General features: G+C 47.9%; 1 protein-coding gene across 1 annotated transcript; it reads left to right on the forward strand.

Annotated features, from left to right (window-relative positions):
* Positions 1-2,896: 2,896 nt before the first annotated feature.
* Positions 2,897-21,390, forward strand: notch1a (notch receptor 1a). The gene is made up of 34 exons (XM_058064201.2): positions 2,897-3,197; positions 3,905-3,986; positions 8,578-8,840; positions 8,919-9,257; positions 9,708-9,830; positions 9,900-10,133; positions 10,207-10,362; positions 10,435-10,620; positions 10,708-10,821; positions 11,177-11,290; positions 11,373-11,606; positions 11,691-11,801; positions 12,871-13,063; positions 13,137-13,282; positions 13,368-13,481; positions 13,868-13,987; positions 14,059-14,211; positions 14,290-14,518; positions 14,589-14,790; positions 14,870-15,023; positions 15,102-15,286; positions 15,373-15,505; positions 15,579-15,836; positions 15,926-16,038; positions 16,120-16,691; positions 16,770-17,210; positions 17,299-17,444; positions 17,514-17,727; positions 17,801-17,885; positions 17,964-18,126; positions 18,213-18,511; positions 18,619-18,766; positions 18,856-18,953; positions 19,062-21,390. The coding sequence occupies exons 1-34, from the start codon at positions 3,140-3,142 to the stop codon at positions 20,295-20,297; spliced, it is 7,416 nt and encodes a 2,471-aa protein (XP_057920184.2). The 5' UTR covers positions 2,897-3,139; the 3' UTR covers positions 20,298-21,390.
* Positions 21,391-21,437: the final 47 nt, after the last annotated feature.

The following is a 21,437-nucleotide window of genomic DNA, read 5'->3' on the forward strand; positions in this document are numbered from 1 at the left end:
TATTTACTGTATTGGAAATTTGAGAAAGGGTTTAAAACGGAGTGTGGAAGAAGGACAAAGAAACCAAAAAATACCACTTCCACACCGAATGGGAGGAGGACTTATTTTCATCATGTCAGACATACCATGGCTGACTCTATCAAATGTCATGTCTCGAATAATAATAGTATGAATAATAAAATTAATGGATCATCACTGACACATAGTGGCCAGAATAGTTTGTCTTTTCGATATTGTTTGACTAATAATACACCATAATTAACCACAAAACAGCGATTATTAATTAATTCATGATTTTTTGAAAAACAGCGATGGAGCCAGGGAGCGATAACCGAACCACAGTATCGCGAAGGATTTCTGTATATGCATTTCTAATTCTTTTCTACACTATTCCATTGTATTTCCTGTTGGAAACATTGCCTCGGTTTTAGCACTAGCCCATTTTGGTTTTCATCTGAATGGAACAAATGAATAATGAAAAGCGAGGTACGGCTGTACTTGTCACACTTATTTGTTATCTCATGTCCTGACCTGAATGAGTCACCATTTAACTGAGTGTGACTCCATCACGGTGTCCGGGCATGTTTCACATTAAAAAGGATTCTAACGTGAGAAGCTTTACATTTGAAGGACAATGGAGGAAGGTGATAATTGGCACACCTGAGGACCTCTGTCTCCTGGTTCAGAGGCGTTTGTGCTCCAGAGACAAAACAAACAGCGGTGGGGGGCTCAACTGTTCCTTTAGATAAAAGTAAAAAAGTGCTTTCCCACTCGCTTATCTGCATGTGAGCAAGCAACAGGCTGTTTTTCTACAAACAACTCCGGATTCGACCCTACTCTTCGGTAAATAACCAAATTATCAAACTGCCAGGGTGTGAAAAACTTTCAGATTAGGCACAAAAGTCTTTATCAGTGAGGTGGTGTTTCCATTAACTATCAAATCTTTGTAGATGTGCATATTTTAAGAAGGTTACATTTACAAAAATGCCCTCAAACATTTTTTCTGCACCTCCAAAACAATAGTCAAGGTCCACACATGCGCATTGTCGGCGTGCTATTTTGAGACTTTGTTGTAAGGCCTTTACAAATGTCAGACATTGAGGTCAAATGACATCACACACGTCTCTGTCAAGGAGAGACACTTTCTATGTGAACCTTCATTCCTACTTCACCCTTATCTGGGTTTGGACTCTTTAATAAGCTTGGCCACAGTTTCATTTCTAAGCTTTGGGTCCTTCCTTCTGTGCACTCATGACAGGATGCATGCCCGTACACATTTCATATTTACATCTGCAGCACCTTCGCTCCACACTTTGTATTTGTGTTTATCTTACGCAATAAGCAGACTGTTCCAACACGCTCCCTCTGACGTTCACTGAGTGTTTCCCACGCAGCGTGAACCTCAAGAGACCTCACCGTTTCTTACGGTGTCGCTCCATTTGTACGTTGCACCATCAAGGATCAACTTGTGAGAAAGCCTAATGAAATAACTTTTGCCCCGGGGTGATGAAACCGCACAGCAAATCCCTCGGGTTTAATGGGAAGGAAGATTTTAAAAAAAAAAAAACAAAACAATCTGTGTCTTCTACTCAGCAGAGATTCGTGGAGTTCAAAGTCATCAAGACCTTTTCATGGCCAAGTCTTACAGTTCAATTCCTTCATGTGTTTTTAGCATTAGTGTTTCATTAGAAGTTTATAGTATTATAGTATCAAGGTTTGGTCTTGTTTTTTATTGGACCTCTGCATATTCCTTATGAATGAAGTGTATTATTAAATATTACACCATTTTGCTTTGTCATTTTTACACAAATTTTGCCTCGGTTCTAGTACGACACTGGTTATCGTACAATAGTGCGCTGAACAAACTTGCATATTGAAATTTGAATACTTAGGCATCTTGGATCACACACCCCACATCAAAGTTGGCAATATTTAGTTTTATTTAGTTTAGTTTTATTTTATTACACAATACTACAGCATCAGTTGGCAAACTCCAATGAGAATGTTTTGCACGATTCGGTTGCAGACAGACTCTTCGGAATTAAATAATCATTTATTATTATTGAGGTTGTACTGTATTGACCGTACAGTCGTCCCTTGCTCGATTCGCAGCCGTGCTATTTTGGTGACTTTGCTATTAATTTTATTTTTTTTGAACACACATTGTTCTCTATGTCCTAATTGGCAAAGGTATAGAACTTTGTGTTTTGTGTCCTTATTGGCTAAGGGACTGTAAACCATTACCAATCAAACTTGTCCGTGCAGTGTCTCCTGTTGTATTCGCTCGCTATCAAACAGCTAGCTCTGAAGTGCTATCTGTTTGCAAGTTTGCTCCCTGACAAAACCCATAATGTTGACGCAACGTTCTGCACCCAAAAGACAGAGGAAGATGCTAACCATTGAATTAAAAAATTGAACGTCTTGACATGCTGAAGGAAGGTATAAGTTACGAAACAAATGGTGCTTTGGCTCGTTACACAGAGGAGGCAGCAGTAAGTTTTAACAAGGATGCAAAAACACTACAGTGGAGTGGCACCAGAATGAAGAGGCAAGGTCCAAGGAGCTGCGATAAACGAGGGAACACTGCGTATTTATTTTTAATGCAGAAAATGTATCAAAGAGGCCATCTGCTACCTTCTATTTTTCTGTAAGCTGCATTTCCTGTATGGAAAAAGTCCAAACACCTCTTGTTCACATTGGGTTATGGGAATAGACTAGACTTATAGTTATCCATATGTAATATTTCTTTCATGTAAGAAATGTTTCCAAATTGTCTGTGGATGAACAGTGTAGCGTCCCCCCTCCCTCTTCACCAGCTGCATGAAAAGAAAAGGGGTAAGGTGGGGTGGGGATGGGGGGGTGCAGAGTGGGAGGACCTGAGAGCATCGAGCAGCTTCGACACTTCATTGAGAAGTCAGCAAGCACCAAGTGAACATCTACGACCTGACTCTTCCTGGTTTCTCTGTGGGGATTTACGCTTTTTTTGAGGGAAAAAAAGAAATATCACCTGATTTATTTTCGTCTTCTTTTATTTATTTCGTTTGTATTTTTCCCACCAACACCTGGAGTAAACCCAACCGTGGATCTATGCCAACCCTACGCGGGAGTCAACGACAAATTGTCAAGTAGAAGAGGAGGAATGTATCGTTTCTTTGTGAGACTAACATTGCTGACTTCTGCCATCGTCGTCTCACAAGGTAAAACTTCATTTTTGATGCTTTATATTACATTTGCATGCGGGATGGAGATGCTAATTGAATTGTTTAATTGCCGTGTGAGTTCGAACCCAGCTGGGCCACCTGGAAGGAAAGACGTGGAAATGTGCAAGTAGAACGAAGACTTGAATTGAGCTGCAAATCTGTACCTAAAAACGCCTTTTAAAAAAAGATTATTTTACCTGCGCCAACGCAAATCAAAAGTTTAGGATTTTGTGTCAGTTTTCTCAACTTGAAGAATAAGTCAATGTGTGTAACTAAAGATTGTTTTCATTTTAATCTTTCTGCGTGGAATTGTTCTCCAAGTCGGTTTTAAATAACATGATGCATAATAGAAGTGAGTGCGTGTGTTGGGCCGGGGGACGCACCAGGGGAGGGGCGGGGCGTGTGTGTGTGTGCACCCTTTGTGTGTGTGTGTGTGAGGAGGTAAACCCGCCAAACAATGCCCTAGGAGGGTTTTATGGCTCGTGCTGGACTCTGATTTCTTTTGTTCAAAATTCGAGTCCAGCAGCTGCCGCGCTTTTTCGCCCCACCCCCTGCAAAGTGTGCCCCCCCATCAAAAAAAAAAAAAAAAAAGCCACGCACCATGAAGACGCGGGGCCCACCTGTGCCCAATGCACACACTTTATTGTGTCAATCAATCAACAAATGAATGAAATCATAAGACTTGTTGTGTTTGTATTGAACAGGTCTAAAATGCTCCCTGCCCACTGAATCCTGCCTAAATGGGGGAAGATGTGAAGCCGCCCCAAATGGAAATGGGGAATGCAAGTAAGTAGCAAGCATCAAAACTTCTACTTTGGCTTGGAATTTTACTTCTTAAAGGCGCTTTTATGATTAGAGAAAGAATCCAGGAGAGGCATATTCCCCCCTTTTTCATTCCAGCCTTTGAGGAGCCCCCTGTGCCCGGCAACCAGAGGCCCGAGGGGACCCTCCTCTGGTCCGGTGCGTGTTTTAGTGTACCCCCGCTGCAGCCATTTTCTTCTAAAAAAGAAAAGAAAGGGCTCAACGGGCCTTGAGATGTGCGGAAGGGCTACTTGGACAAAAGCCCCCCCCTGCACCATCACCACCCCTCCCCTGTCCGCAGGCCCGTTAATGAATGCAAGTGAGAGGACGCGTCCAGCCCTAAATCTTGTTTTTCTGCTCTTTCACGGGGGCGACAGCTGGGGATCGCCCGCCGCCCGTCACCCATTGTTGTGTAGTGGGAATAATGCTGTGTGACTAATCGGAGTGGGCCTTCCCATCATGCCACAGCCACCCCAAACACCACACCGCTCCCTCAGCAAACCTCTGGCATCACACGCCCCCACCCCCCCACCCCTCCAGATCCAAAAAGCTTGTCTCCTGCTTACTGAATGGTAAGCCCAGCCTTCCTGACCCCCCCTTTGCATCACCCGTGTGTGATCTCCATTAGGAAGCCAGATGGCTGTGAAATCTAATTGGTTGGGATGTCAGAAGAGTGAGATTGATTGGACCAAAGTGCTGAAATTTGAAGGCAAACAAGTGGGAGCTGAGGGAAAAAGAGACCACTTGTTTCGTTCTTGAGGGCAAAGATGATTTCACTCATCTCTGTTGCTTGGAGTTGAGGAGTCAGTCGCAGCCTCTCCGGGGTGGCCCACGTCCCCCCTCGGGGCATGTGGTTGTGGCGAGCGCTTCTTCTGGTCTGTGGGGACAAAAGGGGCGCATTGAGGAGGCTATGCAACTAGCTGGAGGCCATCATTTCACAGTATCTAATCTGCACACCCCCCCCACCCTGACATACACTCACACACACACACGCCATCCGCACGCGTACATATGCTTGCATCCACGTACCCTTCCTACCTTCCTATACAAAGAACTTACTGTGGGCTGCATCGCTGTCCAATTAAAAACAGACAGGATAGAAGTGATTCCTCTTCGCTCTTCCTCTTCCCCTTCCTGCCATCAATCATCTCAAACCCACGCCAAACAGTCATCAGTCAACTGGGAGCAACCCGGGGCTCAGAAATCAGCATTTTCTATTTTCATGTTGTGGGGCAACCGATTAGTTAAGTTTTAGTTTTACATTGGATGTCTTTATTAAGATTAAGATTAAGATGATTAAGATATGCCTTTATTCGTCCCTCAGTGGGGAAATGTATATGTCCTACAGCAGCGTAACATATGGTGACACCGTTGCGAGAGGAGTAAGATACAAATCCTCTTTTGGTTCCCACAATGCGTGAGAACAGGGAATAAAAGCCACACGCTTAGGCTGGGTGTAAACTGGTAATCACATGTCTTTTTTTAATGGGTTGACTGGGATTATCGCCGCGTGTTGAGACAATACCTCTGCATTAAAAGTCATGCGATGAACTAGCCTCATTTCTGATTTTGTGTGTGTGGGGGGGGGTGGGTTGGGTGATAATCCCGATATATGATGTGGGCACACATTAAGGAATGTTTGGGTTTATTGTGGAGATACACCTTAAGCAGGCTTTCTGGTTTTGGTATCAGACTGTCTTGTGCTTCCTGTTTCCTGTAGCGGTGTAGATGTAGAAAAATCACTGGTGCTGCTTTGCGGAAATTGACTGTTTTGGTCTGAGGTGACCGCTAGTAATAACCATCCACGACTGACGCATGACCAAAATAGACTCCTTGGGGAGCCAAAACGTTGACGGTTGTCAACAGGTTGGTGTGCTTGGACGGCACTGACCTTCTTGCACTGAGATGTCTGGTTTTGCATATTGATGATAAAACGTCTCCCTCGTCAAAGACTGTCTGCAGTGGGCTCCCAAACAACACTAAAGAGATGTTCCACTCCCTCAAGGAATGCCGCCATTCATTTGTCCTCCTAGAGGATTACTAGCTCAGCTCCATGCGGGCCTAAGCCCATCAGAAGCATACAAGAGAGCATCAGGGAGTCAACTTTATTTAAGCTGTAAAGTCACTGCCCCCCACTGATCTGGCCCACCAATGGGACCTACCAACCTATGCTGTGGATGCACAAAGTAGTCCAGATGGGCTCAACAGCATGTTCATATTCTGTTTGGAAACATATTATGAGCAGGATCTTGTACATCTTTGCCAGCGGGGCCCAGAGATAAGGAGCTAATTTGGCTCTAGTGGGTGCTGAAACCTCTTATGCCCCACTTGAGGCTGTTAAATGTGGTCGGTGTTGCAGTGCAGGGCCAGAGGGCAAATGGTTCAGCGGGTACGTGTGCGTCCCCATCTGTGCTTTAATTATACGCACGGAAGAGGAATCCACCCAACAGGGGGACAATGTGGTGTTGGATTTCCACTAAAAACACACAAATAGACAAGAGTATTGCACCATAACAGGGGCGGGGTGTTCTTTTATGAACCTGAGTAAACAGAGATTACCAGTATGAGGCAGATGCCAATCAGCAAAGTTGGAGTGGGTGTTTATCTCTGAAGAAAAGACAACACCGTGGGTGAACCAAGTGTGTTGTGGACCAAATGAGGTGACGGTAGCCATAAATCTTCCCACTTGGCTCCTTTCTAGAAGGTGAGACAGGAAATAGCCAATTGTGTACACTTTTTTTTTATTTAAATGGTGTCAAATGGTATTTTTTTTGGCAAAAAAGACCCAAAAATTTTTATTAATTTGGTTATCGGCAACACACATCATTTATTCAACTATATCTTAACTGGGTTGAGGAGGTAAATTCTTCATTGTAGCCACAGAGTCCAGCTGCCGGTCTTACTAACAGATGTGAACCACAGGGGTCAGGTCTTGGCAAGTGATGATCCAAGAGGACAACAAGCACAAAATGAACAGAATTTAAAAAGCAAACATCCCTTTGAGGGGGCAGCAAGAGACTGAAATACTGGAGGATTTATGAGTGAGCGGGACAAAAAGATCCCATAATAGTTTCATAAAAACTATGAAAAGAAAAGGCAAGGGCGTCTAACTCTACTGTACACGGCTGACCTAAGATTTTCCACAGCAGTGGCATTTCCACCCCACAGTCAGTCTGGTTTTGTGTTGTCAGGGGGGGATAAAGTCACCCCGAGTGTGGCAGATGGTAGGCTGGGCCCGATGGGGGGGGGGGGGGGGGGGGGGGGCTTGGGGGGAAGAAGGCAAAGAGGCTGTCTCATACAAAAGTGTTTAGGGTCAGAGGTCGGGGGAGCATCTGCTCCAGGCCTGAGGGGGACATTGCATTGCCGGGAGAGACCTGTTGCCGTGGTGGGTCCGCATCAGCGGACTGGTTTCGGGACAAAGACCATCTTTGAATTGGACTTTACACGCAGTGGTTATTTAGTGGCTTTTTATGGTGAAGTTAAACGTGAACCTGGAATACTTGAAAGTCTCCACAAATGCCTTAACAGTCTCCTGCCAAGTGGAACAGTCTGGACTCCCTGCGGTGCACGCAACCCGTTAAGAGGTCTCACCTACCTAAAGTCAACAAGAGAGTTTTTGGCAGCCCGGTGTGACACAAGCGGAATGCCGTAAAAGGGAGTAGGGAGAAATGAGCAAAGTGGAATGTGAAAACAGGAGAGGAGTTAAGACCCAAAGTGTGTTGGCTGGAGTGCGATGAAAAGCCAGAAGTTGCAACAGCTGACTTCACATGAGTTCTTAATGTCCCTGGAGGAGAGGTTGGCTTGTCGGGAACCCCCCCAGGGGGACAGGGAAGGAGGAGTGGAGGAAGAGAGAAAGGAGAAAGAGGAGGAGGAGTCTTGTCCAACAGCTGCCCTCATTAACATGCACACCTGCTCCCTGTGGAGATCCAAACAGATGCCCCCCTGACACATCAACTCTCACATAAACCCAAATTCAAACCATGCACATTTTTGTTTTGCTGAGCTAAAAGTCAGCACTGTTATTTATAAGAGCAAAAAACAATATTATTATTCGATTTTTTTTTGTGCAATGCATCAGCATCTTCACTTTTGTGTCTGAATGGGAGCAAAGAATTTGGGGAGGCTTTAGGTCCTAAATGCTTCATGGTGGCCGTGAACAGGGCGGCACGGCCCCCCTTGATCTCTGCGCTCATTCCGGATGAGTGTGGACAACGCCGGCGCAAAAGGTAGCTGGAATGGCGCGACACTCCGCGACAGGGTCCCTCGCTGGAGCACAATGTGTTTTCAAGGTTCAGAGAGAGTCTAATCCAGATTGACACACAAGAACAACACCCCTACCGGAGCGGGTGGGAAAGTATCGGGTCCCCCTTTTCCTCCTGAACTGCCATTATTACTTTGGCAAAGTGTAAACCGGGAGACTATGCTTTAATCTAGTTTGTTGGTAGTTAGCTGGATTAGCCCAAAAGTACACAACTGGACAAAGCCAAGAAAATGAAAAAAAAATGAAACTACAGTCCAAACACCATTAAGCCTTTCCCAGACGATTAATAGCATGAATTTTTTGTCCCTCTACCAGGTGCCCCAGTGACTATGTCGGCAACCGATGTCAGTTTCCCAGCCCGTGCAGCCCATCGCCGTGCCGCAACGGTGGAGAGTGTCGCGCCGTCTCCCACGGCAACACGTTTGACTTCCGCTGCGTGTGCCGGCTGGGTTTCACCGACCGCCTCTGTCTGACACCGACCAACCATGCCTGCATGAGTTCCCCCTGTCGTAATGGAGGAACCTGTGACCTCATCACCCTCACCGCCTACCGCTGCCGCTGCTCACCTGGGTGGTCAGGTAGGCCATTAAACCTTCCGGTCAGTTTGTGTCTTTGTACCTGCTGACGTGACTCATCGGTTTTGTTGTCTCCTCAAGGCAAAACCTGCCAACATCCCAATCCGTGCGCGTCAAACCCATGCGCAAATGGCGGCCAGTGCTCGGCCTTCGATTCCAACTTCATGTGCGCCTGCCCGCCCACCTTCCACGGTCAGACCTGCAAGCAAGATGTCAACGAGTGCGCCCAGACCCCGGACCCCTGCCTCAATGGTGGCATATGTGTGAACGAGGTGGGCTCCTACCACTGCCGCTGCCTTCAGGACTACACCGGGATGCACTGCGAGACCCGCTACGTGCCGTGCAGCCCCTCACCGTGCCAGAATGGGGGCACGTGTGTCCAGAAGGGGGACACCACTTATGACTGTAGCTGCCTTGCAGGTAACAAACACATCTAATGGCATTTAAAGCACCTGGGAGATTTAGGGTGCACACCAAAGTGTGCGAAAAGGCATCAACGTTATTCAGGCTCTAAAAAGCCGTCCTATTCCAGAAGAATACACGCCAATTGTGTGTTACAGTTTAAGCCATGCTGTGAGACTCTCGTGGGTGTCCGTGCTGGAATGTGGTGAGATAGTGAAGCTGTGCCGGCACCTTCTGAGCCGCGGGGTCGATAGTTAATCATACGATTGTAGCTATAAAACGCCCACACATGCCTTTGGGGGAGACACGCTTCTTCGAGCCTAAAAGCAGTCCAGCCACGCTGATGGAGAAGGACTTATCTTCATCTTCACCTTAAGTGTACAGAGATTAGATGGGAAAACAAGGCAGGGCTCAAAGACTGATGTCTTTTTTGAACCTTGCTTAATCACATCCGTACTGTTTTATCAGGGTTCACGGGTCAGAACTGTGAGCACAACATCGATGATTGCCCAGGCCACAGCTGTCAGAATGGCGCCGTATGCGTTGATGGCGTCAACACCTACAACTGCCAGTGTCCACCTCACTATACAGGTAATCAACCGGGTCATAGAATGAACAAGTGCTGTTAGTTTGACTGACTATCATCTTTTTTTCTCTTAGGACAATACTGCACCGAAAATGTGGATGAGTGCGAGTTAATGCCCAACGCGTGTCAGAACGGAGGCACCTGCCACGACACACATGGCAGCTACCACTGTGTGTGCGTCAACGGGTGGACGGGCGACGACTGCAGCGAGAACATTGACGACTGTGCCAGCGCCGCTTGCTACCACGGCGCCACCTGCCACGACCGCGTGGCTTCCTTCTTTTGCGAGTGTCCGCACGGGCGCACAGGTACTTCGAGGTCGTAGTCAAGGGCTTGAATGTGATGGCGCCAATGTCAACTGATCTTTCTGGTGCTGTTCAGGTTTGCTCTGCCACCTGGATGACGCGTGCATCAGCAACCCGTGTCAGAAGGGCTCCAACTGTGACACCAACCCAGTCAACGGCAAGGCCATCTGCACGTGCCCGCCAGGTTACACCGGGTCGGCCTGCAATCTGGACATCGATGAGTGTTCCCTCGGTATGTCCCCGAATTTCATTCTTTAGGGTGCATGAATTTCCACAAATGCGTGACATAGTTTGTGTTTTTTAGGCGCCAACCCCTGTGAACACGGAGGTCGCTGCCTGAACACCAAAGGCTCCTTCCAGTGTAAGTGTCTTCAAGGGTATGAGGGCCCTCGTTGCGAGATGGACGTCAACGAGTGCATGTCCAATCCATGCCATAACGACGCCACCTGCCTGGACCAAATTGGAGGATTCCACTGCATCTGCATGCCAGGTAAGAACATTCATGCATATTAAAAGGACTCATTAAAGAGAGCGAAATGGCAGTTCAACTAACTCTGCTTTTATGTCATCTCTTTAGGGTATGAGGGTGTATTCTGTCACATCAACACAGATGAGTGCGTTAGCCAACCTTGTCTCAACAACGGCAAATGCATCGACAAGATCAATTCCTTCCACTGCGACTGTCCTCAAGGTGAGCTTTCAGACCAGTAACCTTTATGTCACATGACATGGCTGCCAGAATAAAGGGAAAGCATTAGCATATTTGGCGGGCATGGAAAGTCGTGCTACAGCTTAGCGCCAAAACTCGGGGCAGGGATTGGTTTATGGCTCGCCAGTCAGAGCCCATTGTGATGTTTGAAAGAAACTTTTTGTGCACAGTAAGGCCCGGGGAAAGGGAGGGGCTTTGAAAAGCTTTCTTTTTCATTGGTACCTTCAATGTCCTGAGGATCTATTTGGAGAAAATCATTTCTAGCAGTCTCTACGCACAGCCATGCTATACTGAAAGTTCAACTAAAGAGCATATATTTTGTTTTGTTTGCTCGCAGGATTTTCCGGGCATCTGTGCCAGGTGGATATTGATGAGTGTGCCAGCACCCCCTGTAAAAACGGAGCAAAGTGTACGGATGGTCCCAACAAATACACCTGTGAATGTGCCGAAGGTACAAAATCTGTTTTTTTTTTTTTGCTGAATCATTTAGTCTCCGAGTTGGTCTAAGAGCGTATTTCTCCGTGGCTGTACAGGTTACACGGGGCAGCACTGTGAGACCGACATCAACGAGTGCTACTCCGACCCCTGTCACTATGGCACCTGTAAGGACGGCCTGGCCTCCTTCACTTGCTACTGCCGCCCCGGCTACACGGGCCGCCTGTGCGAGACCAACATCAATGAGTGTCTCAGCCAGCCCTGCAAAAACGGCGGCACCTGTCAGGATAGAGAAAACACGTACATGTGTTCCTGCCCCAAAGGCACCGCAGGTGAGACTTCATCCAGCTTCCTGTCCGTGCAGCCGCATTTGTGGACTTGAGTCTGAGATGCTTCATGTGCTTTCAACGGTGCAGGTTTCAACTGCGAGATCAACCTGGATGACTGCAAGAGCCACCCCTGCGACTACGGGAGGTGTATTGACAAGATCAACGGCTACGAGTGTGCGTGTGAGCCGGGCTACACAGGTGAGCGCTGGGCGGAGTTCCCAGGTGCAAGGGGGGTGGTCTCCTGAGCATAAGGAAGGGTGAATGGGACAGGTGGCTGGCGGGTCCACTCTGACGGAACAATGGTGTCAGGTTGCCTGTGTGGAGTTTGTGTGAGGGCTATCCTGAAAAGAACTCTGCCCCCAACCTGATACACCTAAAAACATGTGAAAAGACGCGACGTATCAATGGCTTTGAAAGTTGACAATACAAACAGAAACTAGAGTTGAATGACATGAATTTGTTGCGTGATCGCACAAAAAAGCAGCAAAAACTTATCCGACCAATTTGGCCACACTTGTCTTCCCCTTCTTGGCCCAAACAGAACCGGTTCTGACCGGTAGTGGCTGTGCTAAACCAGGGCAGCCAGGAGCGAGTGTGTGTGTGTGTGTGCGCAGGCTGCTGTGCGTCCCCCCTCCTCTTCCTCCCCTCCGTCTTTTTGTGGCGACATGGGGAGTGTGGAGGGCACGGCGGGACGGAGACGCAAAGGGACAGAGGACTATTGTAACTGATGATGAGGCGGTTGGGCCCCTCCCCTGCTGATTGATGAAGAGCAAGAGAGGAGGGTAGGAGATGGGGGGGGGGGTGGGGGGGTTTAATTGTTACTCGGCCGTGTGTGAAATGGGTCTGGCCTTCTGTCCCTGTAAACAACCCTTGTGAGGTTAGGTGTCCCTCCATGGGGGGGGGTACAATTTTGAATAGGAGAGTATGTACACCCCCACCCCAGCTCCCCATCCTTCCTGGCAGCACCTCCCCCCCTCTCAGAGCCGAAACGCTCCTTCTGCCTATTCAACAGGCTGCCATTCAATCAATGCCGGCAAGGCAAAAAAGGGCCCCCAGGGGCCACCAGGCTGGGCACACACTGGAGCTGCTCCCGCTTCTTTCAATTGAATGCTCAGGGAGGCTTTAGTGTTGGCTCTCTATTGTCCAAAAGCCACGCAGTTCACCTCAATGGGGGGCCTGGGGGGGCGAGTGTCCAGCTGTGCTTTGTCAATGTGCAGAAATGTATGTTCAGGCATTTACTCCAAAATAATTTTCCATCATCTTCTAGGGACAATGTGCAACATCAACATCGACGACTGCGCCATCAACCCGTGTCACAACGGCGGCAAGTGCGTCGACGGCATCAACAGCTTCACCTGCCTCTGCCCAGAAGGCTACAATGACGCCACCTGCTTGTCTCAGGTGGACGAATGCAGCAGCAACCCTTGTATTCACGGGCGATGCCAGGACCTCATCAATGGGTGAGGAGCAGCAGATTTAAGCAGATCTCACAGGCTGAACAACAAATCACTGACATTGAATTTCTATATGAAGCTATAAATGCACGTGCGACTCCGGATGGAGTGGTCCAAATTGTGACATCAACAACAATGAGTGCGAGTCCAACCCTTGTATGAATGGAGGAACCTGCAAGGACATGACCAGCGGGTACCACTGCACTTGCAGAGCGGGCTTCACAGGTATGGGAACTTACATGTCTGTGTTAATGTTTGTTGTGTTATCCTTTGTGGTATTTAACCATCACATCTAATCCTGTCATCGTAGGACCTAACTGCCAAACTAATATCAACGAGTGTGCCTCCAACCCCTGCCTCAACCAGGGAACCTGCATGGATGATGTGGCAGGATACAAGTGCAACTGCCAGCTCCCTTACACTGGTACAACTCTTATCCTATTTGTAGATGACTCGGTTGTTTGTATAGGTCACAGAAAGCTATTGTGGCATCCAGTAGCTACTAGCAGGGGTGCGTGTTTTTGTCTTCTCATTGGAGAAATATCTGCATTGTCTGCATTGGAGGCATAACCGTGTGTGTTTTGGGTAGTTGCTAATATAACCTGGAGAGCTTGGGCTGCACCGACCTCCCCATTCCCATTTCCGCTACGTCCTGTTTCCTGTCTGTGATCACACAATAACAGGAAACAGGAAAGACCTTCCTATTTGGCTAAGCCGTCATGGAAATTGATAAGGAAGAGGGGTGGAAAACTGGCTAGTCCGTTTTGTAGCACTCCCACTTACCCGTGTCAATGCTTTTTTTGTTCTCAGGTGAAAACTGCGAGACCTTGCTGGCGCCCTGCAACACAAGACCCTGCAAAAATGGTGGACTATGTAAAGAGTCTGAAGACTACCAGAGCTTTTCCTGCAGTTGTCCTGGTGGATGGCAAGGTGTCTATTTCTGTCTAGTGTTTGCAGGGTATTTCATATAATGCCATTAACCAGACATATCTTATATCAAGGTCAAACGTGTGAGATTGACATCAACGAATGCGTGAAAAGTCCATGCCGCAATGGTGCCCTTTGTCACAACACCATGGGAAACTACCAGTGCAAGTGCCTGCCAGGCTACACGGGGCACAAGTGTGAAACCGACATAGATGACTGCAAACCAAGTAAGGGTCATCAAATCAACATTGTGTGTTAAAAAAAAAAAAAAACGCATCTCAAACATCCTCATTTGTGTGTTTCAGATCCGTGCAGCAACGGTGGTCTGTGCCGCGACGGCATCAACACTTTTACGTGTACGTGCCTGCCAGGGTTTCGCGGCGGCAGGTGTGAGCAGGACATCAACGAGTGCGAGAGCAACCCCTGCAGGAATGGCGCCAACTGCACTGACTGTGTCAACAGTTACACGTGCACCTGCCCGCCGGGCTTCAGCGGCATCAATTGCGAGATCAACACGAATGACTGCACAGACAGGTAGCTCGCCCGCCCGTATTGGCAGTAGCCGCAAAATGGCTGCAAAATGTTGACTCTGTTGTATTTGTAGCTCTTGTTTCAACGGCGGCACCTGTGCTGATGGCATCAACACCTTCACCTGCTTGTGTCTACCTGGATTTACTGGAAGCTACTGTCAATATGACATCAACGAGTGCGACTCCAGGCCGTGTCTCAATGGAGGGACGTGTCTAGACGGTTTCGGAACATACAAGTGCACCTGCCCTCCTGGCTACACGGGAGTCAACTGTCAGGTATAGAAATGTCTATCTGTGCAGCCCTCAACGCCACTTTGGTTTATGTTTCACTTACCATTCCCTGCTTTGTTGTTAGAATCTTGTACGGTGGTGCGATTCATCCCCCTGTAAAAATGGGGGCACATGCTGGCAGAAGGGCGCCTCCTACACCTGCCAGTGTCAGACGGGCTGGACCGGCCTCTACTGTGACATCCCAAGCGTGTCTTGTGAGGTAGCAGCCAAACAGCAAGGTACTACACCCAACCATCCACAAATTGTTCATTTGAGTTCAAACTATGCCTAATTAACCATCATTTTGGTGCTCTTAGGTGTCGAAGTGGCTCACCTGTGCAGAAACTCAGGGCAGTGTCTCGATGCTGGAAGCACACATTACTGCCGCTGCCAGGCAGGCTACACTGGTAGTTACTGCCAGGACCAAGTGGATGAGTGCTCTCCTAATCCTTGCCAGAATGGTGCCAGCTGCACTGATTATCTCGGAGGCTACAGCTGTGAGGTACGCAATTCATGTAAAGATCAAACATGAAGGTCAACATACTTTTTTTACAGAACAAATACACATAATCGTGTCTGTATCTCTAGTGTCTCCCAGGTTACCACGGTGTGAACTGCTCAAAAGAGATCAATGAATGTCAATCTCAGCCGTGCCAGAATGGAGGAACCTGCATTGATCTCATCAACACATACAAGTGCTCCTGTCCCAGAGGAACACAAGGTACGTAATTGCACTCCAAAACTAACAAAGGTGTAACTCTATTCCCCTCACCAAACACTTCTATCTCTTTCAGGTGTCCACTGTGAAATCAACTTGGATGACTGCAACCCATTCAACGACCCCCTGACCAATGAGCCCAAATGCTTCAACAACGGCAAATGCGTGGACCGCATTGGAGGCTACCAGTGTGTGTGCCCAGCAGGCTATGTGGGCGAGCGCTGCGAGGGTGATGTCAACGAGTGCCTGTCAGACCCATGCGACCCGAGGGGATCATACAACTGCATCCAGCTCACCAACAGTTATCGCTGCGAGTGCCGCACTGGATATACAGGTACGGATGTGCTTCCGTTTGCATGTGACACGACCACAATGGGGACCTGCGTGTAAAATGTCATCATGAATTTTGTCTCCTTTAACCAGGCCAGCGTTGCGACAAAGTGTTTGATGGCTGCAAAGGGAGGCCGTGTAGAAATGGAGGCACATGTGCGGTTGCCAGCAACACTCCTCACGGCTTCATCTGCAAGTGCCCACCGGTGAGGGCAACTTTCATTCAACCTTCATGACCTCCAAATATTCAAATAATGTGTGACTTTTGTGTATTTCTGTCTAATCAGGGCTTCACTGGCTCCTCGTGCGAGTACGATTCTCGCTCCTGCGGGAATCTAAATTGCCGGAACGGAGGGACGTGCGTGTCAGGCCACCTCGGCCCACGCTGCCTGTGTCCTCCAGCTTTCACTGGACCCGAGTGCTTGACCCCGACTGACAGCCTGTGTATCTCCAACCCGTGCTACAATGGCGGCACGTGCCAAATCACCCCTGACGCGCCGTACTTCCAGTGCAGCTGTCCCAGTAATTTCAACGGCCTGCTGTGCCACATCCTGGACTATTCCTTCGTCGGGGGCTTCGGCCGAGACATCACCCCACCTCCAGAAGTGGAAGTGAGCTGTGAGAATCCACAGTGCGACGAGTGGGCTGGCAACCACATCTGTGACTCGTTGTGCAACAACCACGCGTGCGGCTGGGACGGAGGAGACTGCTCCCTGAACTTTGATGATCCCTGGCAAAACTGCTCGGCAGCTCTGCAGTGTTGGCGCTACTTCAATGATGGGAAGTGTGACGGCCAGTGTAACAGCCCCGGGTGTCTCTACGACGGCTTCGACTGTCAAGGACAGGAAGGACAATGCAAGTAAGTGTGCACATTGTGACCTCTACATAGGTTAGCAAAATCTCCAAATAATTAAGTCGCTTTCTTTCTATCCTGTAGCCCACTTTATGACCAGTACTGCAAAGACCACTACGCTGATGGTCACTGTGATCAGGGTTGCAACAATGCCGAGTGTGAATGGGATGGCCTGGACTGTGCCAACAACATGCCGGAAAAACTAGCAGATGGCCATTTAGTTCTCGTGGTTCACATCCCTCCTGAGCAACTTAAAAATCATTCTTCGGCCTTCCTGAGAGACCTTAGCAGCGTTCTTCACACTAACGTGGTGTTCCGCCGCGACGCTAAAGGAGAGCCCATGATCTTCCCGTATTATGGCAACGAACAGGATCTGGTGAAGCACAACGTTCTCAAACGTTCTGCAGATGGTTGGCCCGAGTGGGCCGCGATGCCTGCAAATGTTTTGGGTCAAATGAAAGACAGCGTGTCTGCGATGGTCAGTCCACGCAAACGCCGGGAGCTGGATTCTGTGCAAGTGAAAGGGTACTTACCACCAAATGGATCAGGATTTTTCACAATGCATTTTTTTTTCCAAGTAGCACCTTAACAACCTTCTTCTTACCACATGTAGGTCTGTGGTCTACCTGGAGATTGACAACCGCCAGTGCTACCAGCAGTCCAGTGAGTGCTTCCAAAGCGCTACAGATGTCGCTGCCTTCCTCGGAGCTTTGGCCTCCAGCGGGAATCTCAACGTTCCCTACATTGAAGCTGTGACCAGTAAGTAACCTAATCTTTTGTCAACACTGTAAAGTCACAAAAAACTGCAACAGTCCCTGATTTTTCTAGGTGTGAGACCAACTCATTCCGGTTCAGAGCTCTATCCCATGTATGTCGTCTTTCTGGGATTGGCGGCTTTGGGTTTCGTCTGCCTTGGCGTTTTAGTGTCGCGAAAGCGAAGGCGAGAGCACGGTCAGCTTTGGTTCCCAGAGGGATTCAAGGTGTCCGAGCCCAGTAAAAAGAAACGCAGAGAGCCAGTTGGGGAAGATTCTGTTGGACTGAGGTAGGGACTTGTAAGAATGCACTCTGGAATATCGAGGAAACTGAAATCTAAGCCTCTCATCTTGTTCCAAAAGGCCTATGAAAATATCAGACATAAATCTCATGGATGACAACCAAAATGATTGGGGCGATGAGGATCCGGACTGCAGGCGCTTCAGGGTAAGTTTAAGAATTCCAATTGTATTTTGTACTGAGCTAGCACTTTTACATGAGATAATCATGGCTGGTGTCTCGTAGTTTGAGGAGCAGGCCATGCTGGATTTGAGCGACCATCCCGACCAGAGAAAATGGACTCAGCAGCATTTGGATGCAGCTGACCTGCGTATTCAGTCCATAGCTCCTACACCTCCTCAAGGCGAGATAGAGAACGACTGCATGGATGTCAACGTCAGAGGACCAGGTTTGTTGGTTTTGTTGCTAATCAGGTTGTCAAGTGACTGGGAAATCATCGTCTCATTATTATTATCGCCGACCTTCTCTTTCTAGATGGCTTCACTCCTCTGATGATTGCCTCCTGCAGCGGTGGAGGACTCGAGACCGGTAACAGCGAGGAGGAAGAGGATCCTTCCGCAGAGATCATCACAGACTTTATTTACCAGGGGGCTAACCTTCACAACCAGACGGACCGCACGGGCGAGACTGCCCTTCACCTGGCCGCCCGCTATGCCCGCTCCGATGCTGCCAAACGCCTCCTGGAGTCTAGCGCCGATGCTAATGTGCAGGACAACATGGGTCGCACTCCTCTTCACGCTGCCGTGGCTGCAGATGCACAGGGGGTGTTTCAGGTAAACGTGCCATTTGATGAGGAGTATCATCTTACGAGGTCTTACTTTCCGTGTCCAAACAGCCGACAATATGACGACAAAACTCAATTAAATGCGTGTGCTTGCAGATTTTAATCCGAAACCGCGCAACCGATCTTGATGCACGCATGCACGATGGAACAACGCCGCTGATTCTGGCTGCCAGGTTGGCAGTTGAGGGCATGGTGGAAGAGCTTATCAACTGCCACGCCGATGCTAACGCCACCGATGATTCAGGTAGCTAATGCTTTATTCACCTATCATGTCCACCGTTTGTAAAGTACACAAGGATAACTCACCTTCTGTTTTTTTTCCACTCTTTGCAGGAAAATCTGCGCTTCATTGGGCTTCAGCTGTAAACAATGTGCAGGCTGCCGTTGTGCTGCTGAAAAATGGTGCCAACAAAGACATGCAAGATAACAAGGTGTGTGAAATAATGGCTCTGATAAGCATCGATGGCCTACAGCCCAATAGTGCACACCATGTATTAAATGTTAACTATGTTAACTCTACTTGGTTTTTTTTTCTTTAGGAAGAGACGCCTCTCTTCCTTGCAGCACGTGAGGGAAGCTACGAGACAGCCAAGGTTCTACTGGAGCACTTTGCCAACCGAGAGATCACCGATCATCTGGACCAGCTTCCCAGAGATATCGCCCAGGAGCGCATGCACCACGACATCGTCCGCCTACTGGACGAGTACAACGTCGTCCGAAGCCCTGGCCTTCACGTGGCCCCGTTGAGCACCTCCAGCCTTTCCCCGCCTCTCTGCTCTCCCAACGACTACCTTAGCAACCTCAAACCAAGTCTCTCTGTTAAGAAGGTGCGTAAGGGAGGAAAAGATGGCGGCAAAGATAACAGAGTGAAGAAGAAGAAGTCACCTGAGGGGAAGGGCAACTTGCTGGACACGTTAGCCGTGCTCTCCCCCGTGGATTCCCTGGAGTCCCCCCACGGCTACCTGTCTGATGCAGCCTCTCCTCCCATGACGTCACCGTTCCAGCAGTCGCCACCCACTTCTCTCAATCACCTTCAAGGGAAGGGAGATTCCCACATGGGTCAGATGAGCATGGGTAAGGACATGGCCCGCATGTCTTTTGATCACAACCCACCCCGTCTCTCCCATTTACCCGTGTCCAGCCCAAGCAGTCAGGGTACGACCTCCATAGGCAGCGGCAGGGTAAGCCAGTGTGACTGGGTGTCGAGGATGCACCAAGCCCAGCAAGGCAGCTTCCCACAAGCGTCACCCATATCCCACAACATGATGGGCGGCCTTAACGGTGTCAGCACCGCCACCCTCTCACAGATAATGGGCTACCAGAATATGCAGACCAGCCACTTGGCCTCACCCGCACACATGATGCAGCAGGCTCACTCACGGCAGCTCCAGCACCAGAACTCCGGCTCCACCACAGCAGGGCAGCCAATGACGCAGAGCTTCCCCAGCATTGAGCTGAACGGCACCGACATGCAGCAAAACAACGCTTCAGGCCGCTCCATGTCCATCCATACTGTGATGCCTCAGGAGACGCAGATCCTCGGCACCCAGTTCCCCACCCCTCCCTCCCAGCACAGCTACTCTGGACCCATGGACAACACACCTAATCACCAGCTGCAGGTGCCCGATCACCCATTTTTAACCCCCTCCCCTGGCTCGCCTGACCAGTGGTCCAGTTCGTCCCCACATTCCATGTCCGACTGGTCGGAAGGTATCTCAAGTCCGCCAACAAGCATCCATTCACAGATGAATCTGATCCCAGAGCAGTTTAAGTAGACTCTTACACACTTTAGCTGGAAAGTTTGGATTAAAGGTGGTCCTTTTTGTTATCGGTTTTTAACCTTAAGAACCATTTTTTTAAAGTAAGTTTTTATTTATTCATGTACTTTTTTGACCTGAAGATATACAGAAGATGCTTTTATATTTATGCTTTTTTTAAAGTTATTTTTTGTTCTGTAATTATGAGAAGGAATAGACAACTTTAAAAGGGGTTTTTATCAGAAAAAAAGACTCCTTAATGTGTACACTGGCTATTTATTTGTCTTTTGTTGCAACATTCACTGGATTTAATTTTTATATTTTTGTTTTTTTTTCAAAGTTTAATTGGGTTTTGTTGCATTATGTAAATATGGACGTTTTTTTGTTTAAATATTTTCAGTATTAACTTTATGTTTCACGTTACTGAATTGTATGTTAAGTCTTATCTCTAAGTCCGTGTTAGATGATGATGAAACATATGTATCCAATGGCACCTGTCACAATGTGGATTGGACATTTGGGACCTTTAAGCACAGCACAAATATATGTTACCAGTTGACAGATGCAATGGAAAAAATTGGGAAAAAACTGCATCAAAATCAACCTGAGCCTACTTTTTATATTGACTATTGATCTAGAATGCTACTGAGCAACTGATTTGTGGTATTTATGAAGGTGGAATTGATTCTTTATTTCATACTGTTGCAAATCAATGTTTATGGTTACCGTGTTTAACCTGTGAAGTGTGAACTTGCAGCCCCTTTGTAGAAAATGTTTCCTTCACTACAGTCTAAATTGGTGCCAGTGCGACATTTGTTTTTCTGTAGAAAAGGAATGTATTTGTGGGATTTCTTGCGCAATGTCTTCAAGGTGGGAAACATTGTTTGTGAAAGAAATAGGGACCTTAACGACATTGCTTGGGCTTTGTGTAGCACAAGGTGTCGGAATGTCATGTTTTATAAACTTATTAAGAGGTAAAGATGTTTTAAATGAAGGTGTAATTTGGAAAGAAAAAAAATCAACCTTGATGCAATGTTGTAATTTGCAAATTACCTCCTGATGAAAATGTTTTGTAAAAATGGACTTGATTCAATAAAAGTTGTTAAAACTATTGCGGTAGGATACAATTTTTTCAAATGACTGTATGTTCTCAATGAA

Source organism: Doryrhamphus excisus, linkage group LG10 (genome assembly GCF_037039965.1).
Source record: "Doryrhamphus excisus strain RoL-2023G ecotype Guam linkage group LG10, RoL_Dexc_Guam_v1.1, whole genome shotgun sequence".
Lineage (NCBI taxonomy): Eukaryota > Metazoa > Chordata > Actinopteri > Syngnathiformes > Syngnathidae > Doryrhamphus > Doryrhamphus excisus.

Bases quoted from the DNA above. Each gene is read 5' to 3' on its own strand.
- notch1a (XM_058064201.2), top strand. From the start codon at position 3,140: ATGTATCGTTTCTTTGTGAGACTAACATTGCTGACTTCTGCCATCGTC. The intron at 8,841-8,918 runs GTAGGCCATTAA...TGTCTCCTCAAG, and splicing joins CTGCTCACCTGGGTGGTCAG to GCAAAACCTGCCAACATCCC. The intron at 13,283-13,367 runs GTATGGGAACTT...CTGTCATCGTAG, and splicing joins TTGCAGAGCGGGCTTCACAG to GACCTAACTGCCAAACTAAT.